This window comes from Aulonocara sp. 'chitande type north' Nkhata Bay, linkage group LG12 (assembly GCF_057382095.1).
Source record: "Aulonocara sp. 'chitande type north' Nkhata Bay isolate Kocher_YH1m ecotype deep benthic linkage group LG12, A_spYH_male_GT1.1, whole genome shotgun sequence".
In the NCBI taxonomy this organism is placed as follows: domain Eukaryota; kingdom Metazoa; phylum Chordata; class Actinopteri; order Cichliformes; family Cichlidae; genus Aulonocara; species Aulonocara sp. 'chitande type north' Nkhata Bay.
In genome coordinates this window covers 15,633,856-15,645,645 of record NC_141355.1, presented here as the reverse complement: position 1 = coordinate 15,645,645, position 11,790 = coordinate 15,633,856, and the positions used below count along the sequence as shown (strand labels likewise).

The 11,790-nt window shown below is 43.1% G+C and overlaps 1 protein-coding gene across 2 annotated transcripts in view; it reads right to left on the bottom strand.

Annotated features, from left to right (window-relative positions):
- The window catches only part of adra1aa (adrenoceptor alpha 1Aa), a 42,664-nt gene that overhangs the window by 12,301 nt on the left and 18,573 nt on the right, over window positions 1-11,790 (bottom strand). For both annotated transcript variants that reach the window (XM_086313802.1, XM_086313801.1), the window contains one exon: window positions 8,848-10,327. In XM_086313802.1, coding sequence (XP_086169928.1) covers window positions 8,848-9,745 — 898 coding nt within the window. In that variant the 5' untranslated portion in view covers window positions 9,746-10,327. The remainder of the gene's footprint in view (window positions 1-8,847; window positions 10,328-11,790) is intronic.

Genomic DNA, 11,790 nt, shown 5'->3' with positions numbered 1-11,790 from the left:
ACTTTTAATCTGAACAGTGCGACATATGTAAGAGTGATGAATATGATCACATGATCAGCGCTCCCTGAATGTGGATATACAGCACGCTGTGTGTTCAGAGCTCTAGATGTCGTGTTTTTGTTGTTCTTAATTTCTCAAAGAGTTTTAAGACTGCATTAAAGTATATCAAGAACTATAGAGAAGACGGGACCAGCATGGAAGCTGCCATCATTGGAAAGAAAATAAGCAAATGTCCCCATATATTTACATCAAGGGCCAAAAAAATAAAAATAAAATCTTCCATAAATCTCTGAAACTGTAACATTTCCAAATTTTTAATCTAATTTAGGTGCTTATGTATTATGTTTATTGTTATTTTGTTTAACCCATTTGTTTCCTGTTTTTCAAACTGATTTTAATCATATTTAAGCTCAATTTAAATATAATCAGTGCCTGTATAACTCTTACTCGTGCTATGTTGCCTTCAGCTGCAATAAGGAAACAAAGGTTGTCTATTTGTTGCTCATTTTGACAGTACTATCTGTATTAAGACTATTACTTCCATACACTCGTGGCCACTTCATTAGATACACCTGTTCAACTGCTTGTTAATGCAAAAAAAAAAAAAAAAGTCAACCAATCACATGGCAGCAACACAATGAATTTAGATATATATGCATGGTCGAGATGACAGGCTGAAGTTGACTTTTTCAGATTTTCTCTGAAAAAGGGAAAATAGAGAAGACAAGAAGAATCCTGTGCTGTAACAATCAGACAGTAGGGTTAGATTTTGACATGAACAACATGAAAGCACTGATCAGTGCTTTCATGTATCAACGTTTCAGGCTGTTTCTGCTGGTGGTGTAATGATGTAGGGGATATTGGGGCCCCTTATTACCAAATGAGCATCGTTTAAACACCACTGCATATCTGAGTATTGTCACTGACTGAGTAATGTGGTCATATAGGGATGGACATCATCCCTTTATGACCATAGTGTGCCAATGTTCTGGTGACTACTTCCAGCAGGATAACGCACCATGTCACAAAGCGCACATCATCTCAAACTGGTTTCTTGAACATGACAATGAGTTCACTGGACTCTAATGGGCTCCACAGTCATAAGATCTCAATCCAATAGAGCACCTCTGGGATGTGGCCGAACAGGAGATTCACATCTCATCTCCAGCACCTCGTTGAATCTTTGCAATGAAGAATTAAAGCAGTTGTAAAGAAAAAAGGGGACCAAGGCAATGCTAGCAAGGTGTACTGAAGAAAGTGGCCAGTGAGTCTATATTATGGAATGCTTTCAGTCTTAAAATATGCTAGAAAATTCCATCCATCCATCCATCTTCATCCGCTTATCCGAGGTCGGGTCGCGGGGGTAGCAGCCTAAGCAAAGAGGTCCAGACCTCCCTCTCCCCAGCCACCTCCTCCAGCTTGTCCGGGGGAATACCAAGGCGTTCCCAGGCCAGCCGAGAGATATAATCTCTCCAGCGTGTCCTGGGTCTGCCCCGGGGCCTCCTCCCGGTGGGACATGCCTGGAACACCTCGCCCAGGAGGCGCCCAGGGGGCATCCTTGCCAGATGCCCGAACCACCTCAGCTGGCTCCTTTCGATGTGGAGCAGCAGCTGCTCTACTCTAAGCCCCTCCCGGATGGCCGAACTTCTCACCCTATCTCTAAGGGAGAGGCCAGCCACCCTTCGGAGGAAGCTCATTTCCGCCGCTTGTATCCGCGATCTCGTTCTTTCGGTCACTACCCACAGCTCGTGGCCATAGGTGAGGGTAGGGACGTAGATCGACCGGTAAATTGAGAGCTTCGCTTTTACACTCAGCTCCCTCTTCACCACGACTGACCGGTGCAGCGTCCGCATTACTGCAGCCGCAGCCCCAATCCGTCTGTCGATCTCCAGCTCCCTTCTCCCATCACTCGCGAACAAGACCCCGAGATACTTGAACTCCTCCACTTGGGGCAGGAACTCATCCCCGACCCGGAGTGGGCACTCCACCCTTTTCCGGCTGAGAACCATGGCCTCAGATTTGGAGGTGCTGATCCTCATTCCCGCTGCGTTACACTCGGCTGCGAACCGCTCCAGTGCGAGCTGGAGGCCCTCACCCGATGAAGCCAACAGAACCACATCATCCGCAAAAATCAGAGATGAGATTCTGAGGCCACCAAAGCGAAAGCCCTCCGCCACTTGGCTGCGCCTAGAAATCCTGTCCATAAAAATTATGAACAGAACCGGAGACAAAGGGCAGCCCTGGCGGAGCCCATCACCCACCGGGAACGAGTCCGACTTATTGCCGGCAATGCGAACCAAGCTCTTGCAACGGTTGTATAGGGATTGAATGGCCCGTAGCAATGGGCCAGACACCCCATACTCGCGCAACACCTCCCACAGGACGCCCCGAGGGACACGGTCGAATGCCTTCTCCAGGTCCACAAAACACATGTAGACTGGTTGGGCAAACTCCCATGCACCCTCAAGTATCCTCGAGAGGACAAAGAGCTGGTCCAGTGTTCCGCGACCAGGACGAAAACCGCATTGTTCCTCCTGTATCCGAGGTTCGACTAGCGGACGAACCCTCCTCTCCAGCACCCTGGCATAGACTTTCCCGGGGAGGCTGAGGAGTGTGATCCCCCTGTAGTTGGAACACACCCTCCGGTCCCCCTTCTTGAAGATGGGGACCACCACCCCGGTCTGCCAGTCCACAGGTACTGCCCCTGATCTCCACGCAACATTGCAGAGACGTGTCAACCAAGACAGCCCTACAACGTCCAGAGCCTTCAGGAACTCGGGGCGGACCTCATCGACACCAGGGGCTCTGCCACCAAGGAGTTGTTTAACTGCCTCAGTGACCTCGCCCCCGGAAATTGGTGGGTCACACCCCTCATCCCCAGACTCTGCTTCCTCCCCGGAAGACGTGTCAGTGGGATTAAGGAGGTCCTCGAAGTATTCCTTCCACCGCCCGACAATTTTCTCAGTCGACGTCAACAGCGCTCCGCCAGCACTATACACAGTGCAGGTAGAGCACCGCTTTCCCCTCCTGAGACGCCTGACGGTGCTAGAAAATTGTTTAGTAAAATTCATTTAAAGGTAGTAAGGCTTGATTGCTTGGTCACTTGGTCAAGTACCAGTCTGAGATATTATAGTTTTATTTAAATCCTTTTCATTCATTTTCTTATCATCTTCAGTTTTAGTATCATTTTTGGAATTATTGTATTCACTACAATGGTTATATTTACTTGTATAGTATTTCAGTTTTATATTCTTTTTATTATTAATATTATGTAGCACTCTGTGTGCCCTTAACTTGAAAAACTGGAAAAAAAATAAATGAATGCTGCAGATGACCTTTAAATGAAATATGAATGGATTGCCATGGTATATAATTAAACAGATTTTCTATCAGTCTTTGTGCTAGCTATTTTTCTTTTGCTTTTCCCTTTTATTTATGTTGTTTTCTCAGCAGTGAGGTTTTTAAGGTTTGAGTTTAACTTGAAGCAAACCAAACTGAGCACAGAGTTCTGACACTAGGCCTCTAGCAAGGTTGGGTGAAGTGTAGGCAGGTGACTGGCTTCGGTCTCACAAGAAATTTCAGGCATTTTCCTCGTTGCTGTCTGGTTGCTGAGTGTGTTGCTCCTGGCAAGCATGTCTTATTTCTCCTAGCGGGCTAGGCTAGCAAGACAGATGGGCTCTGCATACCCAATCACCTAACGCTGCCTATTACGCAACCTTGATAAGTCTGTACCCCTTCCTGCTGTTAATTGTCTGCAGAGGCTAAATTCATAAACAGCTTCTCTCACACAGGTTTGAAGATTTCTTTGTCCCCTGCAGCCATTACCTTACTCTCACTCTTTTAGCTCGTACCCCGCAGCCAATCACATTACAGCCAAAACCACTTCACGTGTGATTAAAAAGCTCCATGACATCTCCCCTGCAGGGTCATCTCCATTTGTAACTCTGGACTGGTTCCTGTGCGAATGTTATTTTTTTCCATCTCTCCCTAGAAGTCCAGTTCAGACCACCTTAACTTAACCATCCGTGATACATGCTGGAGCTGAGCAGGCTGTAGGGAAAGATTGTGCTTGTGTTGCCACAACTCCTGTGTTTTAAATGTACTGTGTGCACACTGAGAGTAGACTTTTAACTTTCTGTGACTTTGTGAACAATGTGTTGGCTATTTTGCAGATTACATCATCTCCATTTTAAATTTGAGTACATATTTGAGTATGATGTATGGACAAAAAGGCCATAGCTCTTAAACTTTGAATTCATGTGTTTTCAGTCCTGTTGCCACAGATTTATCCATGCAGTCTACCTGTAAAACTACTGAAAGAATTAATGTTTTAAAGAGCATGGTGCTGTAACAGATGGTAGTATTGTAACGAGTCAGTCTGTGAAATTTCTTTCATCCTAGATATATCACAGCCACTTTCATGTGATTTTGTGCAAAGTGGAAACATTTAGGAGGCACAGCAACTCGGTCACGAAGTGGCAGACCACGTGAAGTTACGTAGTGGGGTCACCAAGTGCGTAAAAGTATCTGACGCTCTTCTGACTTCATGACTGCAGAGCTCCAAACCTCCTCTGGCATCAACATTAGCATAAAAACTGTGCGCCGTGAGCGTTGTGGCATGGTCTTCCATGGTCGAGCAGCTCCTGTAGGTGTAATGTGTAGGTGGGCCAGTACTTTTGTCCATATGCTTCAGTAATATTTTAGTGTTCAGAGTGGGCGTGTTGGTAAAAGTTCCATATTTGCAGTAAATTACAGACATTTGCTAAAATACTATCCTTGCTCTGTCACAGTTAAATTGTGCAGCTTCTGTTTTATTTACCTTCATGTTAGAAAAGCAAATCTGCGACACCACAAGTTGGTAGCTGGGTTATTAACTATCGCGCTGGTGGTCATAATCTGCTTATCTGCTTTAATCTGCTAAAAAGGGAAAGTTAATTTCAGGCTGTTTGGCTGATGTTTTTTGTACATGTTTCATTTAAGATGAGAGTAATGAATGATGACTGTATTCAACTAACATTTTTTTTCAGTTTTTAATTTGAGAATTTAAAGTTAAATTACATGTGCTTGTCCAAAGTAAAAGAGCCCCAACAATAAACTTCTCTTTTTATAACTAAAATAATAAAAAAATAAAGACCCAACACTAAGTTAATTAAGCTGAGAATATTTTGGCTGGATTAATAGGTGTGTTTATTTCACTGCAATCAAATGGAACATGTAGAATATAATCAAAATATTTTAATTAGGGAAATATTTTAACTTCAAACTGCAGGATGCATGTTTTTCCTAAAGCCTCATTTTTATCATTCTTTCACTTTTATCAGACTTCAGTCCACTGAAGTCTTTTTCTGATTTAAGTTAAGTATAGAACATGAATGGGTTGTCTACTAACCGGAAAATTTAATCAGCAGCTCCTCCAGGCTGCATGCTGAAGTGTCCCCGGGGGAAGTTACCGAACCCCAAATAGCCTCCAGTGCAACCATCAGTGTATGTGTGATAGATGAATAAAATAAGAACCACCTAACACATAGATATTTGACCCATTGTTCATTTAAAAATGTTTATCAGCATGTGTCTACAGGGCTGTGTGTAATTCCCTGCTCTTTCTCCCAAAGTTCCTGTCTTTCTTCTCAATACATCCAAAAATAACTCTTAGGGGGGGAAAAAAGGTTCATCATCTCTAGTTTAAAAAGACACTCGACACCCACTGACACTCTGAGTCAGAGGTTTTTAAGAATAAAGACTCCTGGCTGGGGCTGGAGACAGGAAACATTTCAGTTCATCTTCAGTTTCTTAACATATCACGATAACACGAGGACACCCTGTGAAGCTGTTCTTTATGTCAGCGAGGGCATGCTTCACGCTACGGTGACACTGTCGCCTCTCAGCCACCTGTTTCCTTCCAAAGAGATTGTTGTTAGCTTAACTGTTGATGCCAAATTGGCCTTGGGTGTGGTAGTGAGTGAGTGATTGTCTGTCTCTCTGTGTTATCCCCATGATGGACTGGGTACCTGTTTAGCGTGTCCTCTGCCTCTCATCCATTGTCAGCTGAGATTGGCTCTAGCCCCCACCACCTGACCCTGAACTGGCTAAATGGTAAAGAAAATAAACTGATTGATGCTTTGCACGTGTTGTAGTTCCAAAGAAGGACTCGGTACATATCAAGGACAATCCACAGATAGATACAGAGCCTTTTAACACCCATTTAAATTACTTCCATAATTAAAGTCTTGTAATTATTACATTGGATCTGCTTCCACTTCCCCCTAACCCTAGCATCCTCTTCTGTCACACTGACCCTCTGCATGCCTGGCTTCACTTCACATCTTCTCTTTGGTCTTCCTCTTTTCCTCCTGCCTGTCAGCTCCATCCTCAACATTCTTTATCCAGTGTATCCACTATCACTCCTCTGCACATGTCCAGACTATCTCAGTCTTGCCTCTCAGCCCACAGTTATTATGGATATTAATTTAAATACTAATTAATATTAATAATAATATTAATATTAATATTAATAATATTAATATTATTAATATTAATATATTAATATTAATATTACTATTAATATTAATATTAATATATTAATATATTAATATATTAATATATTAATATATTAATATATTAATATATTAATATTAATTTAAATATTAATTTAAATACTACTTATCCAGCTGTACACGTCAGAACTACACCAGTGCTTTGTGATTCATTGCTGAATCTATCATTGTCCACAGACTTATGTGGCAGCGGTATGCACTGTGACGCCAGTATTAGTAAGGGAGCATTCGTGAGCCAAGGCTTTGCCTCATTTCCCAGTCAGGAGCTACTCAGCCAAATGGTGGCAGCTATATTTACAAGCATGAGAGCATGGAATAAATACAAACCCTGCAGGATTTGTTAGGATTTTGCCGTATCTCATATCTACTTGGTTCAGATTTCCTTTTTGCATGATTGACAACAGCACTTGCAGCGCACAGGTCTACAAGTCGTTTGATTATTTCCCTTTGAGCTCATCTTCATTGAACCCGGCGCACTTGAAGACTTAAAGACCATCATATGAAGTCTGGCCTCAGTCCGAAAGGCTTTATCTGTCACTAAAGATCTGCCCCCATGATGAAGGGAGTCACAAACACGAGGGAGAAAAATGGCTCGACATGCCATTCAAGGGTCTGGTTTGAAATATATCTTGGTCTCAATTTTAGTCCTTTTGTTTACAGACGGGGAGCAGTGGAGGATGACAGTGATCTGAAAGATTTATAGAGCCTATTTATAGAACGACTACCTGGCCGAGTCGAAAGCATTTACTACAGCGCTCCAGAGGCCACAAGCTCATCTGAATGCGAGTAACCTCAATGTCATCCCACAAAGGAGGCATTCACTTAACATCATCTAACTATGAAATTAGCCAGCACTTAAAAACATGACCGTAGAATAAATTGATCAATGAGTATGTAATGGGAATAAATTCAGATGTTGAATTGCTTCCTGAAAGTGGTCTGACTCATGCGTAGGAGTAGGTAATCACATATATGGACCTATTTTTAATTTGTGAAACGTTATTGATTAAATGGTTGCAGAGGGTATCATTGACTGTCTGTGCTCCAGTGACATTTCTAAGAAATATGCTTTTTTTTCCCCCATTGATACTGAGAGTTAGATGAAATGAGAGTATTTGTCCATTCAATGGGAAACCAGAGGCAGGAGTTAAGGCAGGTGACAACACCAGATCCAATGAAACCGTAATTTCCCATTTTTACACCCGGGTTCTCAAATCCATTAAACAAAAATGTTTAAAGAGTCAGTTCATAAGCTTGGAAGAGCGCTTGGCTAGCTGTCCACTTTTTTCAGTCTGTCTATATTATTCATTCATATTTGCCCCCGAGTGGTGTCAGGATTCAAATTTCACTCCTTGAAAAGACTTCATTTGATCCAAAATGCTGCAGAGAGAGAACTGACAGGGACCAGAAAGTGAGAGCACATTTTTCCCTAACTGGCTTTTTCCCCCTGGCTTCCTGTTAAATCCAGAATCAATCCTTCTCCTCACATACAAGGTTTTTTAATAATCAGGCCCCATCTTATCTTAAAGACCTCATAGTGCCGTATCACCCCAATGGAGCTCTTCACTCTCTGACTGCGGGCTTACTTGTTGTCCTAGAGTATTTAAAAGTAGAACGGTAGGCAGCGCCTTCAGCTTTTACGCCTCTCTTCTGTGAAACCAGCTCCCAGTTTGGATTGAGACAGACACCCTCTCTACTTTTAGCATTAGACTTAAAACTTTCCTTTTTGATAGAGCTGGATCAGGTGACCCTGAACCCTGACCTTAGTTACGCTGCAATAGACCTCAGCTGCTGCTGAGTGTTTCTTCTTCACTCTCTTCTTTGCAATACCTGTGTGCTTATATAGCACTCTGCATTTAATCATTAGTTATTAATTATCTCTGTCTCTCTTCCAAAGTGTGTCTTTTGCCTGGCCTTCCTCCCATCTCCCCCCAACCATTTGCAGCAGTAGTTGTCCCTCCCTGAGCCTGGTTTTGCTAGTTTTTCCTTCCCACTGTCGCCAAAGTGCTTGCTCATAGGAATTGTCTGATTGTTGGGGTTTTTTCTGTACTACTGTAGGGTCATTACCTTGTTCTATAAAGTGCCTTGAGGTGACTGTCATTGTGATTTGGTGCTATATAAATAAAATAAAATTGCACTGAAGTAAAGTAACCTTCCTTTCCAAACTGTTGAGGTATTCCCTTTCAGTCTTGTAAGTAATATATTTTCTGCTCTGGTTAAAATTTGATTTGCCCTGAGAAATCTGGCTCTTGACATTAGGAATTACATGCAAGATGAACATGATAATACTCACCAATGGGTAGCACCAGGAAGAAGGGGAGCCAGCACAACACGAAGCAGCCAACCACAATGCCCAAGGTCTTGGCAGCCTTCTTCTCACGAGAGAATTTCAGCAGCTTCAGAGCAAAATGTGTGCGATTGCGAAGGGCCTCGTCATCTGAGACAGTTGCATTGCCTCGGTGTATCCTGAGAATCACCTGCTCTGAATCGGACTTCTCTGTCTTGTGGCCCTCTTTCAGGCCCTGGCTCTCTCTGTGAGCTACCACATAGACCCGACAGTACATTACCAGTATGATGGTCAGAGGAAGGTAGAAGGAGCCCACTGCAGAGAAGATCGCGTAGCCCGGCTCCTCTGTGATCTTACAAATGGACTCGTCCTCGGGCGGCGCCTCTTTCCAGCCAAACAAAGGTCCAATAGATATGATGACAGACAGCACCCAGAGCAGCATCAGTGCCAAGAAAGCCCTGCGTTTTGTAACGATTGATGGGTAACGCAGGGGGTAGCTTACTCCAATGTAGCGGTCCACAGATATTACACAGAGGCTCATGATAGAAGCCGTGCAGCAGAGCACATCCACAGCTGCCCAAACATTACAAAAAACCCGTCCAAATACCCATCGATCCAGGATTTCCAAAATGGCAGAGAACGGCAGTACGGTGGAGCTCAGCAGCAAATCTGCCACTGCCAGATTAACTATGAAATAATGCGTGACTGTCCGCAAGTTTCGATGGCAAACCACCGAGAGGATCACCAGAATGTTTCCCACGACTCCAAACCCAATGAAGAGACCAAGCACCAGACCCAAAACCACAGCCTTGACCACATTGAGCTCTGGGACTAAAACGTGGCTGCAGTTGGAACAGTTCTGTGTCAGGGGAGCTGGGGTCATATTGTCCAGCACAGGAATCATTAGTTCCAGTACAATGCTGGTACTCAACAACTGGCCTGTGCAGAAGTGGTAGACTGAAGCGCACACCTATTTAAGTTCACTACTAGAGAGAGTAGACATCAGGCCATTCTCATAAAAGCCATTAGAGTAATGATCACATTAAGTCTGTCTTGTCAAAACATAATTTGAATGATGATGCCTCGAGCAAATGAGCCATTACGTTGGCAATGCATCAAGGAAAATAAAAGGACAAGTTGCATGCAGAACCACTGAAAGAGAAATATAATATATGCAAACGAAAACTACTGAGCTAAAATCGAGTAATCCATCTTGAAAATGTTAATGATGTTAAAACTGACTGTTTTTATGCAGCTGGTACAAACCACTCTTAAAAATGCATTACAAATACAAGAGACAGATTGGAGGTGAGCGATTTAGGAAGTCTTTGAATGTTCTCTGAACCAAAAAAATACATGAAAAAAATCACTGTTTGGACTGAAAATTAAAGTCTGTTGAAACCAGTTTTCCTGGGAGCAGCAGGTGAGAAATCAACATCCAGGCTTGTGTGTTGAACGCAGCTTCAGCTTCAGTAACGTCCAGCGCCTTTGAAAAGAGAAACAGAAGAAGACACGTCCGTCACATACAGTGAAACATGAAAGCATTCATCCTTGTTCAGCTCATTGTTTTTTTTGTATACCGCTGCTCAGCTCTATCAAGAAGGTGGGCGGGAGACAATGTCTGAGCCACAGCTGTTGTCAAATCAATGTCACCACTGTCTCGTCTTGATAATGGGATCAACCCAAAGTGAGGCTAACAAACTGAGAAACTAACAGTTCTGTGAAAACTTTTCACAGGACTATACAGGCTGGTGAAAAACACCCCATTCATTAGCTTGTGGAGCTGCTTTTAGCAGCAGTAACTAGAATAAAGTTTTTTTCTGTTCAACTTCATCCGTTTCTCACATTTTTATCAAAGACCTTTGGCCCACTCTGTTTGCGTGCATTCATTTATGTGTGCAGACAGCTCTCTTTAAGGTTCCCCCACAGCACCAGATTGGAGGAGTCTGGACTTTGACTGAATTATTGCAACAGCTTTTGCCACCATTGTGCTGTTTGGGTCACACATTTGACTCTAAAATACTTTTGCATACAGTAGTGTTCATTGCTCAATGATTACAAGGTGCCTAAGTCCTGTGTCTGCAGAACAAGCCCCAATCATCAGCCCTCCACACCGTGCTGACAGTTCTATGAGGTGTTGATAAGCTGTGTTTGGTTTTCATCAAATGTGGTCCTGTGGATTCTGGCCAAGCAGCTGCACTTTGGTCTCTTCTATCCAAAGCACATTGTTCAAGTGGTTTGTTCATATGCTACTTTGCAAACCTGAGCTATTTTCTCCTGGTAACACTTCACAACAAGCCATTCTTGTTCATTCTTTGTCTAATTGTACTGTCATGAACTTAAGTGTTGAACATGCTAACTTAGGGCCTGTAAAGGCTGAGTTGTAGCTCTTGTTTTTGTTTTTTGTTTTTCAATTTCTCCGAGCATCTGATCATCTGAGAACTTGTGGAGAATTTTTCTTGGATGTTCCGAGAGGATTGTGGCATTTTGTTAGTACACACCTGACTGCTCTTGGCCAGGAAACTGCCAAAAATATTTACTTTTATAGAGTTTCTCGTGCTTCCTGATCATGTAGTGCAGGGGTGTCCAATTCCAGGCCTCAAGGGCCAGTGTCCTGCATATTTTAGATGTCACCCTTCAAGACATGTTGAAGAGGTAATTTAGCCATTTAAATCAGCTGTGTTGGATCAAGGACACATCTAAAACCTGCAGGACACCAGCCCGTAAGGCCTGGAATTGGACACCCCTGATGTAGTGCATTGATTACCATAACCAAGATGCTACTTACCCTCACAATTAGGATAGAAGCAGTAAGGGTGTACTTAGTTTTTCACAGGACTGCACAGATACCTGTGAAAACTTTCTTTTTCCCAGTATGTGGAATACCACTTCATCATTACAATACACAGTGAGCCAAAACCACAATAGCTGAAGTTTCAACAATGCAGC